At 34.3% G+C, this 21,661-nt stretch overlaps 1 protein-coding gene across 1 annotated transcript in view; it reads right to left on the reverse strand.

Annotated features, from left to right (window-relative positions):
- Positions 1–21,661, reverse strand: part of TMTC2 (transmembrane O-mannosyltransferase targeting cadherins 2) — a 252,721-nt gene that overhangs the window by 25,575 nt on the left and 205,485 nt on the right. Inside the window, exons 9-10 of the mRNA XM_062016002.1 lie at positions 19,596–19,677; positions 6,746–6,860 (exon numbers count right to left, since the gene is read on the reverse strand). Of these exons, the coding sequence (XP_061871986.1) occupies positions 6,746–6,860; positions 19,596–19,677 (197 nt within the window). The remainder of the gene's footprint in view (positions 1–6,745; positions 6,861–19,595; positions 19,678–21,661) is intronic.

A 21,661-nucleotide genomic window follows, 5' to 3' on the forward strand; every position in this document is an offset into this window, starting at 1 on the left:
TCAGAAGGTCTGTTAACACAAATTGTCTTTGGAGAGAAATGTAGAGGGCCAAACACTCATCTGAGGCAAAATCAAAGATGTAGCAGTCTTCATATGAGGAAAATCTGGTGAAGTTTTTGTTGTTAGCCATAATTAAACAGCAAATAGTGATAGTATAGATTATACAATGATACATTTCCTTCATTTATTCCTTGCCAAGGACATTATCATTCCAGGGGGAAAAAAAAAAAAAAAAGGGGGAATTCTTTCAGAAAAGAGAGCTCTGATTTCAACACTTGCTCAAATAACCCTCAGAGGGGATTCAAACTTAGATCTCATATCCCAGGGGACTAAGATGACTACCCGAAGCACTATCAGCTCACCTCTTTTTCTTTTCCTTACTAATATAGATGGTCTAGTTTAAGTCTCCTAGTTTAAGTTTTATTTCTTCTCCTAACTTTTCAGTTTAATGTCTTCAAATGAAAACGTGATACGTTGCCAAAGAAATCCAAACACATTTTTGTCTGAACAAGCTCTTTTCTCAAACTCCTCTCTTCTCCTTTTGTCTTAAACTTCTTAATTTCCCTCCAACTATTCATTTTGGATATTGGCCCAATGAATATCAGTTGATCAGATACATATAACGAGAAAGATGGTAAATATGTAAGAATAACCAAGCGGGAATCTCTGACAGGCTACATATCTTCTGCTAAAGTTATTTGGTTTTGTGGATTTTTTTCTGTGAAGAGTTAGGTCCTTTCATAGAAGAGTTAGGACAGGAGATCTTCAGCATTTTGGTATTTATCACATGATCTCAGAGGTATTTCTGTGATACAAAATGGAAAAATTAGAAAACAAGGATAACAAAGGTAATGCTGAATATGGTTGGTTGCGTTTTTATCTTCTTCTACTTCCAAGAACAGTTACTAGCTCCAAGAGTTATTGATCAACTGAGCACTTCTATCTGGGGTTTCTACCTTGTTCATCACGTAAGTTTTCACATGCTTTGTTATTCAATGATCAAAATGTGTTCCACTCAAATTTTGAACATTAGCCACATAATACATAATAGGTAATTAATCCAAATCAACACATTTTAACAGTTATTGGTCTTTGGAGGAGAAAGGGAGAAAGGATAATCCCTTTGAAGTTTCTCACGTAATTCAAGTGCAAGCTGACACCATTTCCTGACTAAAATTTGCTGAGTGGAACCTGGTTTATACTCGTTAACTGCTTTAAATTACTTTGCACGTGTATCATCAACTCAGTAGTTGTAATGGTTAGAACTAGTCTAAAAATACTAATTTAACCTGTTTCTGAATCACTCCTGCTGGGCATTAGTAGCACTTGAAACAACTGAAAAAAAAAAAACAAAACAAAACCCTCATACTTCCAAATTTCAGGATTTACTACAACACACATAAAATGAAACATGTTACAGCTTTTTTTATTTTTTCTCTTCATGTTTACACAAAACTATCAGGAAACAAAGCATTTCTGAACATGGTGAAATACTGTACAATAAACAAGGTGCCTTACCCTTGAGGCAAATACAGACAGTACATTTCACTTCCAAAAAGTGTTCTTGGCATGTGAACATGGAACAAATTAAAATCCTGCCCTCTTTTAGCCCAGTGGAAATACATGGTTTTCTTTTCTCCTACATGTACATCTGAAACATGGATCATTAATTCTGAAGTCGAAATCAGTTTGAATTTATAGTTCCCCATTAGAAACGGTTTAGAGAAATGAATGCACACCACACTAATCTGGTCAGGAAAATGCCAGTTTCATTCCTGAGACATTCAGCAACAGTTCCGCTAGTTAAGATACAGCAGAATTCTCATTCCCATTTTCAATGGAAATCTAAACTAGAAATTCATTATGTTAAGCCCTGAAGTGGCTTTCCCTTGAGAAAAATTAAAGGCACAGAGGTAGGAAATTGCAGTAACCCTATGCCACTGAGCAGTAAAGGGTTTTGGATTAATGTCAAACAATGGAAAGGCATCTCTAAAGGAAATATAATTCACATTACAGTAAAACATTAGATAAAATGTTGATAATAAAACAGCCAAGAAGAAAAAGAAGCAAAGATGTTGAAAAGACAGAGTCCTATTCACAATTACGAGCTTTATTTCAGTAGCTATCCTAAATCTGTTAACAAGAATTGAACTTGAAAACCATCTGATTTCCCCCCTTAATACCTAGTTTTCTATCTTATTTTAAGAGACAAAGAAGTCTCATTTTTATTCGGTCATATTTCCTAACTTGACCCTCCAGTTCCCTGTATTTTGTTCCAGCTGACTGCTAGTGACACCTCATAAATGAGCTTGACAACATATTGCATTTAAGTTCTCCTGACACTCAGTTATATTCAGCATTCATGCATTTTGAGTCTCTATGTTGATCACTGGAAAAAATATTGCTTTAAGACACAAACAATACCAAAGCTGACAGGTTTAGATACATAAACACATGAATGAGAAGGGGTTATTTTTAGCCTGCCTATTGCTTGGTATAAAGTTTCAGACACTTTATTTTTTTTTTTTTTTTTGGAGTGAAATCATGGATTTCAACTCAGCTATAAAAGTAGTTTTCTTTAAAGAGATTCCTATTTTAAAATACTGAATGCTGGTAGTTGGCATTATTAATGGACTGCTTTGAGACACAGCAAAATCATAATAAGATTCCATACATGTAACCCTTTATCCACATTTTTCATTTACAAAATTTACATATTTATAGTCACAAAATTTACATAGACTATATGTTTACCCAAACATCAATATATATATTTAAGCACATGGAAACTAATTAAAGAGTGAATAAAATCTGTTGAGATGATAACACAGGGTGAACTTGCATCTATGAGACTGTGCCAGCAGCTACACTCCATGTTCAAACAGTCTGTACTTTGGAGACCCAAAATACTTTCAAAGAAATTCACTGAAAATCGAAATCCATATCATGTAGTATTGCTTTAATTTAGACTTCTGTTTTCAAATAGACAATAAACATGCTATAATTTCATGCAATATGAGTGTTTCCCACAACAACTTACTTATAGAACTGTGAAAAAAACCACAATTATTTCTACAAAATGTGCTTTTAAGCAAAGCTCTTCTTCCTATGCGTTTTCATTTGCAGACAATGCAAAGCTCTTTTTCTGTTTCTAATTAGGATGGTTGTGTCACCACACTGCCATTCCTCATTCTAAAAGTAATCATCACCTAGATCACAGGAATCCTGTCTCATGGCAGCTCACCTCAGTATACAACTACCAAGTGAAACTTAGCACTGTTAATATGTGACTCAGTCACTAAGGTTACAGTCACTCTAATGCATTAAAAATACATGCTTCACTACATATTAATAAAATGTATCTAGTTTTGCTGAAAAGCTTCAAACTGCTATAAGCAAGGGCATAGCAAATACTACAGAAGTTAAGTACATGGTCAGTCACTGTTTCAAGAACCACCCAAACAGCTACATCACGACTGAATTTAGCTGTCCAGAAATTTGTTGAGAAAATAAATTTTACAGGCAAGTAGAACGTAAGTTAAAAGTTACCAGACTGTTGTAAAGAAATCAATTACATTTATCTGACATCTCATCCCTATTGCAGATGACTTGATTCATCTGTCACTGCATTATCAGGATCCTACAGAAATCATCTAGGCAAAAAATAATACTATGTGTAACAGGGATGTCTCTCAATAATGCAAACAGAACTAACTCAGGGTTTTTTTCTTTACTTCAGCTTCAGATTTAGTCACAAATAGAAGTAGTAAACAGTGTTGGGATACCTGACATTTGGACACAGTTAACGCTTATTCTGCAAATTTAAGAGAAAAAACCAAAGCACACACAGACAAAAATGCAGCCTCCTAGTTCAAAATTTTTAAAACTTGTTAATTTTTATTTAAGTTGAATTTTACCCCCTTTTTTTTTTTTTTTCTGAGAGAGTAAAGCAATTTAAAAAAGGGAATATATTTTATCACTAGAGTCGAAAAAGAAACTGAACCTGCAGGGAATTTTGTGATTGTTTTCCATCCAAAGCAGCTCCAACCTCAATTTGAAACACTTTTCCTGCAATTCACATGAAATGTCTACATGTTTCTGAATCTTGTGACACTATGTGGGTGCAAAACAGGAGTATGACAGGAAGGAAATATGATTCCTTTCTAATTCAACTGTATATCACCTAGCAGAGTATTTGCCCTGAAAATCCTATTAGAATCTACACCAAAACACTAAGCTGCTGTTATTACCTCCCAGTCATTTTGGAAATCTTATATCATCCACAGGAATATAAATTTTGTCTCTTATTCCACAGAATATCTTTAAAATGCATGCTTTCTTTCTCATTCAATTCACTTTCATGCCCTGTGAATGTCTAGAATGTATTTCCTACATCACAGCTGTGCAATACATTCAAACTTCTTACCAGTCAGCTCTTTCAGCTCTCTCTGATACGGAAAAAACAGTTGGCCACCTATCTGAAACTATTATATTTAATAATTTTAGCTTTTATTTATGATTATCTTTAGCATCCACAATTTCTACTTGTGTCACTCCATGATAGTCTGTGTATTCCCTTCTTTCCTTCCTCCTTTATACCTTGGTATCTGCTATTCTTTTGGAATCATCACAGCTCTCCATGATTCTAAATATCCTGAAAATCAGCTTTTTCTGAAGTCCCACAGGATCATGATGTATCTGTAGCTACTTTGTCCTAATGTATGAAGTTCCCCTTGTCCAACAGCTATTATGTAAGCATTATGTATGTTGAATAAATTGCTAAGTAAAGCAGTGAACAAAGGCAGACAACAGAACCATAACCTTTTAGCAAATAATCAGTCAGATCGTAACACACGTGGTTTTAAGCAAATACTTGGCAGCATCAAATTTAGGTTTGCCACCTTGACTCTTGCTAAATCCTCCGGACCACTTTAGACTCCCAGAACATATTAGGAAGACATTATGATCTTCCATAAAGAAAGCTGAGTATTTAAGTAACAAATTAGACAAACTGGATATCCCAAAGGAGCACAGTAGGATTCTAGCTAAACTAAATCATCAGATCTTTTTTGTTGTTTTTAAAGGTTTTGGTTTGGTGAGTTCTTTTGTTTTTTAAAAGTTTTTGGTTTTTTGCTTAAAGCTAAAATAGAGAATGTAGTTTAGAATCATTGAGCTCACTGATGGTCAAAACCTCCCCAAAAATGTCCACTCCCAATGAGACCAAGCAGGGTAATCATGGTTGATGTACAGTATAGTAATGTAGCTTTTATTCTGAGAGTGAAAAAATACTCATATTGCCACGTAAAGACATGTGCTTTTAAGACTTCAGATGCTTTACTCAGTGCTCACAGAAAGGAAGAGGTTTATTAAACCTATTCTCAAAACAGTATTGATCTATAACACCACATTTTAAAATGCCTGCAATAACATCATTAAACCATCTTCCACAGCACACATCAGACTCATTGAAAGAAGAATTCTGAGGCACTGTATACCTTCCTGGATTCAGCTTTCATGCCCAACTTGCTGGGCTTCTATCTATGAATTTGCTTGATTAATCTAAATGTTTCAAATTACTGAATTCTACCTTGAGAGATATCATTCAGAAAATAATCCAGGGGAGGGAAAGATCCTTAAAATGGCTCATAGACCTGTGACACGATAAACTGCTGTTTGCCAGTGAACCATTTGTATTGGTTTCCTTTCTAATCTACAAGTGAGAGGTATTTCTCAAGGGGTGTTTTGGGGCTTATTTCAAAATCCTGGTATAGAAACCTTCATTCTGAAATGCAGGTCACCTGGCTGAAGCCAATTCCACCTTCTCTTTAATATAATTTTTTTTTCCTTTCACTTCATATCCTAAATGTTAAAAGTATAAATAGACAAACGAGATATCTTCACCACAGAAATTACCTCAATTGTTTTGTGCTAATGAAGTATATTTTCATTTCCTTTTTCATGCATTTTTCTAAGCATAGATACAAGCTAAATGAAATCAAGTATCCTTATAGCTGTTAAGCGGACAATAGACAATAATTAGGTAGTTATCCTAGAAATAAGCACGGAGGATACCCATTACAGTAATGTGAGTTTAATGATAATGTTCAGGCAGAAGCTTAATGTTACTGAATATCCAAGTTGTATAGCTTTATAAGTAAAATCAAGTCTAAAATTTCATTCTATACAGATTCGAGAACAGAATGAAATATAAGACAACATTTTAAATCACAGATTCTGATAATATTGCTAAGTGCTCCTATGAGTCTCAAAGCCATCATTAGCCTGGGAATATTTAGATTTCTAATTATTGTCGTGTTCCCTATGGATATTAACTTAAAATGTGATATTTTCAATATCCTCATATACATCCAGAGGAGAAATATGGTCTAATATTTTCAGTTATTATGTTTCCTGAATTTTTAAAATTCAGCTGAAAGGAAATCCTTCAGAAGTTTCTTTACAAAATAAATACTTCCTCTTGTATGCAAGCAAAAAGGCTTGCCTGCTTTGAGCAACAGAAGTTTTAAAGGTAAGAAATTATGAGATAATGCATAGAAAATTACAAACAGAAAGTGTTAAATTCTGTAACAGCTTCAGTCTGATTCTTTTTATCTTATTAGCAATATTGAACTATTCAAAAGAGTTGCCGGGCTTTAAAAGGAACCCAGTGTAAGCAAAGGCTGTAAAGACTTTTCCTCCAAAAGAAGGGAGGAAAATTAAGCACGGCAGATGAAAAACCACTAACCTGAGCATATGGGCTGCATTGAAAATTACATCAAATTCTGTATTATCAAGTTCAGCTGCTTTTTTTGCCATCTCAGCTGCTTCTATCAGGCGGGATTCCTCTAGAAGGAACTGACCTGCAATAGAGTGCACAAACATGAGCTCACAGAAAACAACTGATGGATAACAATTCAGACAATAGTTAGGAAAATAGAATTGCCAACAAAAACTCAACAAAAACCCCTCAGATGTCTCAGATTCGATGTTTACTTATTTGGCAATCTGCTGTTTTTTAGTATCTTCAAAATGTTGTAAATATAGAAAAAAATAAATACAAGAGGCTATAACTATCTACAATACTTGCAGAACAAAACAAGAATAATGCAGTAAAACTCAACCATCAAGAAATAGTACTCCCAGAAGCCTGCCACTTAAAACCTGCCCTTCTGCCTATATGTTGATCTTCACTTGCTCAAAGCAAAATGAAAATAATAGTAATAAAAAGTAAATAAATTCACATTTTAAATGTATATTTCAACATTACATAAAAATATGCAATTTTTACATATATACATACAAAAATATTTCTTTAGCTTTATAAAAGCTACTTTGCTTTAAAACAAGTATATATACATATACCTTGATGAATTAGCATTTCATCATGGATTTCAGAAACACTAGGAGAATCACAACAGCTTTTTAAAAGTTTTCTACATGATGTTTAACTTTCACTTAAAGTAGTAGATGGCTAAAATCAAGTGACTGAATTTTTACAAATGACACTATCACAATTATGAAATCAAGTTAAAACTGAAAAGAATGAATAATTTAGCATTAACCAAACTTTAACCAAAGTACGGTAGTTTCAAAAAAACCCATAAAACAATTAGAACTTGATAAAAATGAGCTTTCCTTTGAATAAGAGCAACAATAAACGCTTTGGAAAGTACTTAAACCACATTATTTCTGCTTCTTTTAATGATTTTTTCACACCTAATTTGTAAAACATGTTATTTTTGGATCAAGGACTTTTCAAAGGGTTTTGGCCACCTAGAATCTATGTCTGCATAATCTTATATTTGGAAACGCTATAAAGTATTGCGATTATACATTACAGCATCCCATCCTTTCTTTTTCATCTTACTTTGTACAGTAAGGTCACTCAATCAGAAGTCCATCAAGCCATTACTGGCCAGAGGCCTCTCTAGGAATAATATGCCATGAGCAAATTATTTCCTCTCATGTTGAGGGATTTTCTTTTTTTCTTAACTCCTTTCTTCATGCATTCCCTGTTACTTACATGCTCACTGTACACTTATGAAGAAAATATACTGAATCCAGCAATGTTTTGGTCTAATAAACATGTTCACAAAAGGAATTATCTCAATGCCAAAAGTGATGAAAGACAGCTTTCCTAGCTCATTGCATTTTCTGTGGATACACTGAAATTTAGCAAGAGATGCCAGATTATTTACTCAGAGAGTGACCAGTAGTCATTCAGATCTGCAAAAATCTTGGAAAAACATTCAGGTGCTCTTCTGCATTCATAGTATAAGGTTTGCTTGCTACATCCACAGACTAATATATGCCATCCTTTCATGCATTATGATGCATTGTGTTCAATGTGTCCAGAAACAGATGATTTCCAGAAAGGCTCTCTCACAAAGAACAAATAAAAAAATAAAAATAAAACAGTTTGAGAACAGTTTAGATCATAAGAAATTAATTTGCCTTCAGAAGTAGAAACCATCACTTCAGCCATTAATAGAAGTCTCTTATGAAGGAAAAAAAATGTTGACAAAACCTACAAAGTTCTTTCTTTTTTTTTTTTTTTCCTTTGGATATGACATATGAGTATGCCTTATATGTAGCAGGACAAAGTGAGATATAAATCTGAAAATTCTCAGACAAGTTAATCTACCAACTACAACAGTCAGTTTGTATCACACTTGGGCTAAATTCCTCTTTTCTTTAAAGATAAATCTTTGAAAAAATCTTGACCAACTAGTATTCCAACTCTTCCAACAAATAAACTAAAACAGTATCCCTAATCCTTAGGCCCATGCTAAAGCAAAACAGTCTTAAATCGTTAACGTTAAAGGTTTTTAGTTCATTAAAATATGGAGTAGCAGAATGAGACACTAGTGACTGAATGTACTATTGATACATCCAGTCATGGGGAAGAAGGAGAACATAACCTTTTAGATTTCAAAACATAATGAACATTAAAGAAGATTTTAAAAATATACATAATATAGGAAAAATATTTTGCATCTTAGAATTTAAGAATAATGTCAACTGGTCATTAAGCTAACTAGTTACATGAGAAAAAAACTCTCATTATTGTCTTCAATAAAAGCCACTCAAGAGCTTTTCAAGATAGATCTTCAGAAACATACTTCTAGTTTTCTATATGAAATATTTAATGCTGAAGCTCAACAGAAATCTCATCATACATATATTTATAACTACCCCTCATGACATCAAATGTAACTAAAACATTCTACTTCATGTGACATAATCAACAAATTTCTTGATTTTAGATTGATTTTATTAAACAGTAAAATATTTGAACTTCATCCATGTAATTTCTAAAAATATAACATTACTGGAAATAATCTCAAATGAATACTAATAGTTTACTGGTGCTCTTAAGTAACACACTAGGTTTATTCTTAGGTGTTTAAGAGGTCCATAAGATCAACATATACTGAAGATATGAAAGTCCTATATGTTCATATTTCTACAAGGAGTCTAGTTTAGAGCAGGACAACATTATATATATTTTTTGAAAAGTAAATACACTGATAGATTCTTTAGTTAAAAGCTTGGCTTTATTAATTGTTTTTCTAGGACTTTGGCTGCAAATATTCCATTAGCCTATACTGATACATCAAAAATGCTAACAAGAACTCCAAATTGAAGTTTTAAATTGTTAAAACCAGGATTCCCTCTCCATTTACTACTAGGTCTATAAAAAGTGTCTCTATGACAGGATTTTTTATTTTGCATAACATATTAAGACATTGCCTTTATTACTGGATTACACAAGTTTACTAAAACCAAGTTTTAGTACTGCATGACACCAGTCTAGTAAGATGTTCAGTTATTCAGAAAAGAAACTTCTAGGACTGTGCATTCCCATAAACAAGTCTCTCCCCTGTACTGGAGGTGTTAATAACAGTGGTAGTAACTCATGCTGAGTGAGCAAGGCAGCAAGTGATAAAAAGCACCCTCTTGAAACTGATTTTACATGCTTTAAATCCAAACTCTTACAGAATACTGACTGCAAACAAGAGAAGGAAACACTCTGTAATCGGTTTACTCACTGCCTGAGTAGAAGTGATTTAATCAAAGCATTTCCATAATTGGATAGGCTATAAATATAATTGACTGCTGCTTTCTCAATCTCATGGAAAAGTCAACATCTGAGTATAGAGGTGTATGGTGGGTTGTCCCTCACCAACATGAAAACACTCATGCAGCTGCTCACTCCCCTGCACTCCAGGAACAAAAGAAAACTCCGTGATTAAGACAAAGACAGATTAATAGATGAAAGAAAGATGGAAAAAAACCCAAAACAATAAAAAATCAACAAAGTGAAGGAAATCACTCACACATGAAGTGAAGCCTAGCCAGTTTCCAAAGAAAGGCCACCTCAGAAGACAAAATCCCTCTTCCTTGTCTACCCTTTATTGCTGAACATGACATTAGAATCTGGTAAATCCCTTTTGCCAGTTTGTGTCAGCTGCCCAGGCTGTGTCCTCTCCCAGTCATCTACCTGTCCATAGCCTAATAGCTTGGGATCTGACAAGGAAAAAGAGAAAGCCTTGATGCTCTTCAAGCACGGTTCAACAACGTCCAAAACATTAGTGTGTTATCAAGGCTGTTTTAGCCACAATTTCAAAACACAGCATCATCCAGGCTGTTATGAAAAAAGTTAATTCCATCCTACTCAAACCCAGTAAAAGGTGGAAATTTTCAATTTAGAATGGATTTGCCAACTTTCCTTGAAAGGCAGACTAATTTTATTCACATATCTAAATTTAATTTAAGGCTCCTAAGCAGAGAAATCCCATTTTGAAAACATTACTCGCCCTTCCTTTTAATACAATATACCAAATTCATACAAGAATGAACTAGATTGGCAGTTTACTTACTGCTGCGTTTTCTTAATGAAAAAACAGACTTCTGAACTTTTCTTGTCAAATCCATAAAGACATGTTTTCCCAAGAGACGAGAACTAGCAGGGCAGAATATTGGCAAGGTGTTGCAGGTGGATCAGAAGGTCTGATCTACAAGCCTCTGGATCCACAAACTACTTGTGTAGGTCTAAATTTACATGTAGGATTTTTTCTTATGACAGGTAGCTGGCAAACCGCATGATTTATGAGACACTGCCCAATATCACATACCCAGCTTTCTTATTACAGGTGTCGTGACTCCAATTCTTACCAACATAAATTATGGTAGCCTGACTGTTTTTTGGAATCAGAAACACCTTGTGAGCAAGCAGCTTTCTAAAAACTCTGAATCTCAGATATTCCCTCTTCAAGGAAAGTATATTTCTCATTACCAGAACTAAGCGTAAATGCATGGCTGAGACTCTTGAAAGACCTTTGACAGCAGGGAATCAATTCAATACTTCACTATCCTCTTAGCATTAGAAATAGCAAAGGGGGAACAAATTCTATACCTACAGCTTTGTTCAAACTTATTTTTTCTTGCAAGTCTTGCTTTTGAATCTATATTTGACAAAAAAAAAAAACCAAAATTGAGGCAATATATGCAACCTACTGAAAAGTATGCTATAAATATTTATGTAATTTAAACTCTTAGTTTTCTAAGAGTTAAAAAACCCCTCATTTTCATCCTCTTTCAAAATTTTAAACAAGTACTCACCTACTCAGATGAAAGCATACAGCTCTCCATCCTGTATAATTGCCTCTCTAAAATGACCATGAGCATTTGTAAAGTATTTTGTTAAGACACGTGCCAACACCAATTTAAAAGTCATACATTAAATTTGTAGTTCTGCTGCTTTATTGTAATATGAAAAGTATTAATTGGTTAGGATATGCCTGTGTGTAACAATCTTTTATGTTCAGAGCACAAAAGTGCCTTCCTCTAGAATGGACTCAACTATTCCCTACAGGTACTATAAGCTTTTATTTTACTGGATAAAAGTGCAAGTTGCACCAATCATTCTTTAATTGAAATGTTCTCTCTTTTGCTTGCTGGCAAACATTCAAAGGCAATCTGCAGCAGAACAGAGTAGGTTTCTGAAATAGCTCATCGTGCTACTGCTGCTTTTGAAAAAAAGCCACTTTGAACGTTCTCAGAATGCTGTTGGTTCTGCACTTACTCAGAGTTCAATGACTTATGATTCTATCCTGATACCTTTAGTAATCCAAGCAAATCTGAGTACCTTCAGAATGAGAAAGAAAAAGCTTCTAATCCCACCATAATAGGAAACAGTTAACATTTGCTTCTTTTAATATACGTTTGTCACCAAGTCTTCTGCATCCTATCCTCTTCAAAAGAGTTTTCTCCTTCCATGGTAACAGTTTAAACAACTATATTAGCATAAAGGGTGGCTATATCAAAACCATAGACTCAACTGTCAAATCTGTTTATAATAAACTTCACTAGACGTTCTTTCAGCACATTCAATATCGAGTATTTGAAGCAGGATATTTGTTGGTGCTTTCAAAGCATTTCAAGTTTCAATAGAAACCAGAAAAGGGATAGGCTTCCGTCTGACCCAACACATCATGCCTTGTCTTTGAAGCACACAGTAAGGCTATAAGATCATGTCTTGAGTTCTAAACTACATTCTTGCTGGCATGAGCAGAACCACCACTGATGTCATCATCAACTTTCTGTCATCATTAAACTCTGCTGTGGCAATGCAAAGCAAAAGAGCAGATGTAAACAGAGATTTCTGAACAGAAAATTCTAATAGCATTTTGTAGAAGAAATGAGAAGAGATATCTTCTCTTCATTTCCAAAGTGTTTCAGGTGATTAACAAATGTTGCAAAATGTCAAGTCAAAAGACATGACTTAATGTAACTATTTCCTTTAAGAGTTTCAAAATAGATCTATTGGCTGTGAATGAGCAGTTCCTAGAGCAAGCAAAAGTTTCCTTAAAGATCCTGCTTTCCAGGTCTGTTTAGACAATTTTTTGCTGAATATGTAGGATGTGACAGGGCAAGCAAAGAGAACTTATATTAGGATCATCTAGATGGTAGAGTATTTCGGTTTGTTTTGCCACTTGTTATATTCCACTCATCTTTATAGAAAGTTTTTCTCTGGCTTTCTTGCTGTAAGTGCTTTTGAGGACTTTATCAATTGGTTCCCATGAAGAAGATTATTCCATGCAAATAAAATATAAAGGAAGACTATGCAAGCTAGTGGGTGCTGCAACATCAGTCTATGCACTGGCCTGGAAAAATCTTCTATTAGCCTTTTTCTTCCTTCTGTTGCAGTTGTGCTAAATATACCATTGGATGTCATCCACAGCATGACCAGACATAACAGAGAAAAAATTAAATTGCAAGCCTTTGGGACTTGACAACTGAACTTTTGATCCCATCTGGATCACTGGAAGCTCTCATTAAAAAAAAAAAAAAAAAACCAACAATGGTAAAAGCATATAACACGAAGGACTTCATGTTTTATAAACACTAAGGAAGATTCTGAACCCTATATCATTTCCCAGATACCTGGTGAGGTATAAGTTTTGGAAAAGTGAAATTTGGATGACAAAGAATTATACATCAGCACTTTTGTAGCAGTTCCATGCGATTTCTTAAAAAAATCCTCATAGTGAGATGGCACTCATAGGTCAAAACATATGATTATTAACAAAAAAGTCTCCAGAGTTGTTTGTGCCATAGACTTTTTCCTAAAGAAACCTCAAATTATGGTAACATGAAAGAAGCATGAAATCTCATTTCTAGCCCTATCTCTGATCTGTCATTTCTATATCACATCTCTTGACCAGTCTAGTATATTGTGCTGAGGAAGCAGAGTCAGCCATGTGTTTGTTGTGTCAAAATGATCAGATTTAGGGATAAACTCAAATGAATAGTCAGAAACATAGAAATTACACAGTGTTTAGGGTCAGCATCCCAGCTTGTCTGGAAATACTCCATAGCATTCCACTTCAGTGATTGATTTTAAAGGGAGTTTGGAACAAATAGTCACTATAGTGGTTTTTAATAATCTTCTTTTAATGTTGTGTGACATCAACAGACTAGAGAGCAACAAAATAGACTATTAGATAATTTAGGTATATATGCCTTTGAACACTTGTTATTCACAGCTAACACCAAAATCCCAAACAAGACTTCAAATTGGTGTATTCTTCAGAATAGCTCAGTTTCTGGTATATTCTTTTTCAGTTTCAGTTTGGAAGTAAGGAACACTTTGTGCTAATAGCAGGTGAAGATTTTCTTAAATGGAAGTTATGAGAGAGTTCTGGGAGCAGAAAGGTTAGAAGCTTAATGTAGTCTTTCTACAAGCCAGTTAGATCTCTCTTCCTGTTTTGGGTCTAGGAATCCTGTCTTCCTGGAATTATATTCATTAATATTGTAGGAAAAGGTATAAGCCATAGTCCAAAATCATGATCTTTATTTGATGGCACTATATGCTCAAGATAGGAAGACCTTTCCTCCAAAAAGCACATGTTCTATGAACATATGCTATTTGAGCATCACAAACTTGTTTCATAGCTTCCCTACAAAATCATTATACATATAATGTTAGGATTTATTAAATATTTTAAATGGCAAAATCCCTTTTCACTTGTTGAAAGGTTCAGGAGTGTATAATGGGAAAGTTGGAAAAGTGACTTTGTAATGGACATCCTACAACTGTTTGGCTTTGATCCCATCTCATCAAGGAATTTCTCAACATATAATCACCATACAGCACCTGGTATTCCTGAGAAAGCAGTTCCATGCACTCTGTTTTAGTTACCATATACTGTATTTAGCTAACCTGTCAGTCAGAAAGACAATTCATTCACTAGAATTGTGGATTGTATAGTAAGTGTTATACATTTCAGGAACAAAGACAAAAACTTGCTTTCCTATAAAATAGGGTAACATTTCTTTTATTGTCATAAAACTATCTCGAAGAAAGGAGTAAGATTTGATTTCTAGATCATAGGTGATATTTCTTATTATTATTAATCAAAATTTGACCTTTTTTTGCATTATTATACTGTTTTCTTCATATTTTCTTTAACTATAGGAAAGAATAATAAAGTCTACCTAGACTGCTCTTCAGGCAATGAAGAACAAAGACACTTTACTCCAGCACTGTGAACAATCTGACTTCATGGAAAAATTCTAAATACAACACAACACAACTGAATGCACATCTGTAAACACCTATAAATTTTCATAATAACACATGAAAGTGTATGACTTAAAGACTGAAAAAAAAATGGTGCTTGAAAATCCAATGCTATCACATTTCAATGAAATTTGTCTTGAAACATAAATTCAAAAGCAATTCCAATCCATTTCCAGGCTGGGACTTAGAAATGGTAAAGCAACTTTGAGGGCTAGATAGATACAAAGGCTCTCAAGACTCAGGTGGAAATTTAGATATCAAAAAGGACTAAAAGTCCTGTGCTGAAACAATGTTTAGAAAAAATTAGTACGAAAGTGAAAAAAATAACAAGTGGTTAACAACTTAAAACTTCTGTAAAAGAAAACCTCAAATAATAAAAGAAAAATCAAGGAAAATGACTCTTAAGTTATTATAAATGAAAAAATAAAAGATTTTTTTTTAAATAGTTTAACTGTTTGGGGATATGTTAATCTATTCTTCCTTCAATAAAAATGTAGTTACTATGTTTCAGCTTTACCTAATCTGACAATGTGGTTTTTATTTTGTTTTAAATCTATAACTGGGAATGCACTGAAAAAGGCAGATGATGAATGTAAATGGCCTAATTAAGTGAATGCATAATTAATCTAATGAGAATAATCCATTTTTGTAATAAAAAAGGAATTATTAAACAATTTCATTATTAGAAATTATGTATTATTCAAATGAAACTATTTTAAAAGAAGGTCTCAATGGTAATTAATAAAACAGAGTTAATTTGAACATCATGTTGAGCTCTAGACTTCCCCAGTCCAATTAAGCCATTACAAATGTAAGGGAGGACAGACCTATGTGTATACATGTATCTTGAAACCTCACTCGTCCTGTCTCGCTCTCACTTTTTTCCCCACACTTCATTTTCATTCTGTTAGAGAGAGGCCTCTACATGTACTTTAAGAGGGCTGGTAGCAAACCCAATTTTTAGCAAACAAGTAAAATTAAACCTGCTTTAGTGGTGTTTTTTTGGATTTGCTTTTAAAATGAAAATGATACAGGAACTAAGACAGTTTTGGAGGTGAAATGTTTGCACAACAAATTTCACTGTAGATTTATGGGTTTTTTTCATTTGTTTGCTTGTTTAGTTATTGAAAAGATATTACACAAAGCCTTCAACAACTTCAAACTCATCAACTACACTGCTTCCTATCAGCCATCTTAAAGAAAAGATACTGAGGAATTTGGTTTTGTTACTTTTTCAAACAAGCACTTCAGTATTTAAACTCATAACTGTCCACTCACAAATTTTATACAGAATCTTTCTGCAACTAATCCTGATAGAGCCTTAGTGCAGATGGAAATAGGAGATCTTTACTTCCTTTGTGGATATCCAAAACTAAATTACCTCTTCAGCATAACAGCACTGGTCTGGCCTGGCTGAATGTCTGAATCTGCCAAACTAATGTTTGGCTTATTAGTTAAAAAATATTATTTACTGACTGTTTAGATGCTAATATGTCCTTAAAATACTCTTCATATGAAAATTTTTTTGAACTTGATTCACACTCCTAGGTATCGCTCTGTGGTTTCTCAGATTGACAGTTGGATTCATTCAACCTAACCATACGCATTTAACAGAGGAAGATAGGTTAGGAAGAGTCTCCCTCTTCACTAGAGTTAAACCACTTTCCATTGTATCAAACAAAGTGGCATTATATCAGCAGTGTACAGGGATGTATATCTCTTCAACTTTTCCACTAGTTGTCCATTCAGACATGTCCAAACATAATAAATGAGAGAAACACTGTTTTAAACCTAAACACACTGAAATCCAAAGCCAGGAAATTACCTATACAAAAGTAATTGTAACATTAGCTTGATCAGAGAAATGTGGTGTTAATATCCAGGGAGCAATCATGAAACTTCACCTCTACAAATTTTCATGTGATAAAATAACCTGACTCCTACATAAAATCATATCTAAAAATTACTTTGGCTTAAGCCTTGAATTTAATCACATTATAATACAAATGTAAAGACAGAGTATATTGACAGTTTTTCCTGAGAGATCAAAAAAAAAGTGCAAAGGTTAGAAGTCAAAAAGAACATCTGCAAATCCTGAGAGCACAAGTTATAAGTGTGTGCATCCATGTGCACTTGGAAGAAAATCTTCAGTCCATTTATTTCTGCTACTCCATCAACACAATGTTGCATCCCAACTGACCACGCATTTCATTTGGCTGTTCCATGAGGTATGTGTTTTTTAGGGCTGATGCCAAGTTATTTTATTCTCTGTTCCAACATCTTCATCCTGAGAAATAAGTAATCTCTAAGATATACATGTAAAATATGTCTGTATTTCCTCATTGCTTAACTCTTGCCATATAGGGTGTACACTGTACTTATGACAAGGTGCTAAAACAAATTAAATGAGATGGAGAGACAAAATCAAAAGTGTTCACTAGGGATTCCTGTGTAATATTTCCAATATCCCTGGTAACACACACTACAGAATCCTGATCAATACAAGAAATAAGTGTAAGGGAAAAATGAAAGAGAAAAAGAAAAAAAGGAAAAGGCAAGGAAGGAAAAGCAAGAATAATTTATTTTAAATTTTACAAAATCCTGTGCCTGAAATGACAAGCTTTTCAGGTCACCTGTACTATGCACAGACATATAAATCAGGTAGAAGTAAATCATCTTTCTCATAGCTACTTTGATATAAACATGGAGTAACGTCACTGAATTTTGTGAGATCATCAGAAGTTATACAATCTACCTGCATTCAGTAGGTATACTCTGTGCATACTCCATGACAGAGACCTAGTGACCAACATAGAGAATGTTCTTGTGTCTATAACCCTTCAGCTATCTGACTGCACTGTTAATTTCAAAGAGTGACAAAATGTCGTCCACCACTGCTAATCTGCTGGTCAGAATCTCACTTACATTACAATAATGATCTCTGCACAAGGATACAGAAACCACTTTTTGAACTTCTGACACAGTAAAGGAATTCTTTTTAACTTTATATTAATAAACAGATTTGAATAACTTTCAGTTTATAGACCATATGAAAATGATACAGAGGAAATACTGCAGGAAAAGGCAGGCAACTTGAAGTAATGAGAGAAAAGGAAAAAAGTCTAGATCTGTCATAAAATATACAAAATCATAATCTCAACTACTGGGATGGATTGTTGAGACTTAATTTTGAATTTGTATGCAAATAAGACTTCCTAGTAACTGAGGACAAATTTTTTCATAACAACGTTTGGAAGGGTCTTGAGTAGGATTTTAAGAAACAATTCGCTGCAACTTTTCCTCATTATCTTGAGACACCAACTATACTTATATCCAATAAAGATAATGGAGCTTATGGGCACAAATACCTCTATCAGATGTATCTGTACATCTGTATAGAGGTATGTATCTGTATCAGGCATAAATAAAACACATGGTGACTAGCTGCAATGATCCATAATGCAAAATACTGCAACACTGGGCTGCATCCACTTAAATATCATGACGTTCTAAGAAACAATGCATGCATCTGTTCTAGGAGTCCAAGATACAGAATTTTATGCTGCATAGGACCACATAGAAATACAATGTGAGCAATTCAGACAAAGATATCACACAAAGTAAAAACATGGTTATTACATGAGATTAATTTACCCTTCTGGTCACTCATTTTTTTTATTTACTAGTTAGAATCAGAAGAGAAAATATACAATATACAAAGATAAATATGGTATGCTTGTGGTTTTCTACCTTCTTCCCTAAATAACTTCCTTACTACTACTTATTTTCTAATATGGACTATACAGTTTATACTTTTAGATTTATCTATTATCAACTTTAAAATACAGTAATAATTAATCTATGAAGTTAAATATTTTGAGTTCCTTGGAACAAACCATATCTGGAAATATTTTTTCACATCTAGCAAAACCAATCCAAAGTTGTAATGCACTTTCAAATTAACTGTGTGCTTTGTGCACGAGTGGCTTAGTATGACAAAGATATAGCCAGTTTGTCAAAATCTTTTGTAATACTAATCCACTTCAAGACATGAAAATGCTGGGAGGAAGGTAGATATAAATCCCATAAGTCTTCAGCAAAAAGCAGATACTTCAGCATATAGGACTCATGCACACTAAAGTATCACTTCTATTTGCCCACCCACCAGCAGACAGCAAAGTTAGGCCAAAACTGTTAATACTATTCCAGGACATGAAACTTTGACATATGGCAACAGTCACTTTTTTTTTTTTTTTTCCTTTCCCAGAGAGACAGCAATACTGAAATTCCTCTCACAGGGGAAAGATATGAAAACTATGAAAATCTTCACCTCTCCCTCTGCAGTGATTAACAAATTGAAATGGAGATGAAGTTATACATGGTAGATTAGTTTCTTTCCCTGTAAAGAAGATATTTTGCCAGTAGCAGTTTTCAAATCCTTAATCACTCGAAGAGATTAACAGCAAACCTGGAATATGTGTGGAAACTCTATCTTTCTGAAACGTACCATAATGCATGTAGCAGTTTCCTTTGGTAGGATCCAACTGAATAGCCTTCACGAAGTACTTTTCTGCCTCACTCTTGCGTCCCTTAAAAAAAAAAGGAGGGGAGGGAGAAATCATTTTAACAGTGCGTCACAATGGAGTAATCATGTATAGTTACAATTTCCAAATTCCAGGAACTTGAGAAAAACAACTACTATTATCACTAGACAATCTAGGTGAATATGAACGCTTAAACGTTACAGTGAGTTTTGTGGTCAGCTACTTTATGCTGCAGGTCTCGAGACTGAGGAAGAAACGTTGTCAACGTCCAAGAAGTAAGGAAGTGGTAGAAATTTATTGTAAAAACATTGTAAAGGGCTTTGGGTGAACATCAAGCTCCACATTACTTCTCTGGAAAGGCATCAGGATGAGTATTACACAGACCTAAGCTAAAATCAGAAGGGAAGGTAGGAGAGAACTTTAGCCATGCCCTTTAAAAAGAAAAAAAAAGGTGAGAGGTGGAAAACAAGCTTTGGTTCTACGAAATCATAGAATCACAGAATAACTCAAATTGGATGGAACCTGTAAGTATCATTAAGTCCAACTCCCTACTCCTAAACTACCTAAAACTGAACCATATCACTAAGCATATCATCCAGATACTCCTTGAACTCTGACAGGTTTGGTGCTGTGACCAGTTCCCTGGGGAGGCTGTTAGAGTGAAGAGCTTTTTCCTAATGTCCAATTGGAACTTGCCCCAACACAGCTTCACTCCTTTTCCTTGCGTCCTAAAGAACATGATCTACATAGCCAACAGTAAAGTCACTAACAATGAAGGCATATAAATAGAAAATATTTGAATAGTGAAAGTAAAAAAGAAAAACAACCAAAAGTATTTCTGATTTTAATGTGAGAAGATTTCATTAAAAATCAATTATGTCAATCATAAAACAAAATTTAAATACAAAACATAATTTTTAAAGATAATGGTCAATAGTATGACAAAACAGTCCAGAAAATAAACGCACACAAACAAAAGAAATTATAGTATAAAGAGCAGACATGTTCTAAACCACAGATTTTCTCATCATTGAAGTCACCAAGCCACTAAAGCTGCATTATGGTATCCAAGTGTTAGAGCAGATCCATTAGTAGTCATTTCTCTTTTCACGAAGAAAACTATGATATTGGATTAGTCTACTTTGATACTCTGACACAAATCACCATCATCTATTCAATAAGGCACCTGTGACCTGTTTACTCGTAAGATCATGAAATTAATTGCTGTGGTTTATGTTATAAAATAGTAGGCCTCCAGAATAAAGAACAGTTAAGCTTAACCTCTGTGGGAGAAAGCCATTGTGGTGTGCACCTCTCAAGGTTGTCTTGAGTGTTATTTCACAGATACAAGCATATAGGCTTTCTCAAGTTTTGTGGTCTGGAAACAGATATTGCCTACATCCTGCACTATCCCACAAGTTAACTTAAGAATAATAACAAGGTCTGTTCATGATTACAGCTGCTCTGAATTTTCAGCATTTCCCTCAAGGGCCTTAGAGACAATAAAATAAAGAGAAAAAAAGAAGTTGTGCAGCACACTAAGAACTATGTCAAGATCAGGTTCACCAGAACGAACAGAGGCCAATACTTCCAAGAGATCATTCTGGCAGAGATACAAGCAGGCTTATCGTTGACAATATTCCAGTTCCACAAGTTGAATGCTCATTGGAGGCAAGAGTCCAGCCTGACTATTTAGTGAACCTTTTTTGGTAAATCCATACACCTTAAAACCATAGCCACAAGGCACAAAGCTCCTGCCAATCAAATGGTACAATTACATGATAAACTACCTTATACTGTAGTGCCTCTCATCCCTGGTTGGTTTTTCTTTGGGTTTTTTTTTAGAGAAAACACAGTTGAACAAACAAACAAAATAACCAAAAAGCATATGATTGCATCAAAAGAATCATGACCAGTAGGTTGAAGGAGGCGATTCTCACCCTCTACTCCACTCTTGCAAGACCCCACTTGCAGTACTGTATTCAGTCCTGAGGTCCCCAACACAGGAAAGACATGGACCTTTTGGAGT

The sequence above is a fragment of the Colius striatus genome, chromosome 1 (genome assembly GCF_028858725.1).
Source record: "Colius striatus isolate bColStr4 chromosome 1, bColStr4.1.hap1, whole genome shotgun sequence".
Classification (NCBI taxonomy): domain Eukaryota; kingdom Metazoa; phylum Chordata; class Aves; order Coliiformes; family Coliidae; genus Colius; species Colius striatus.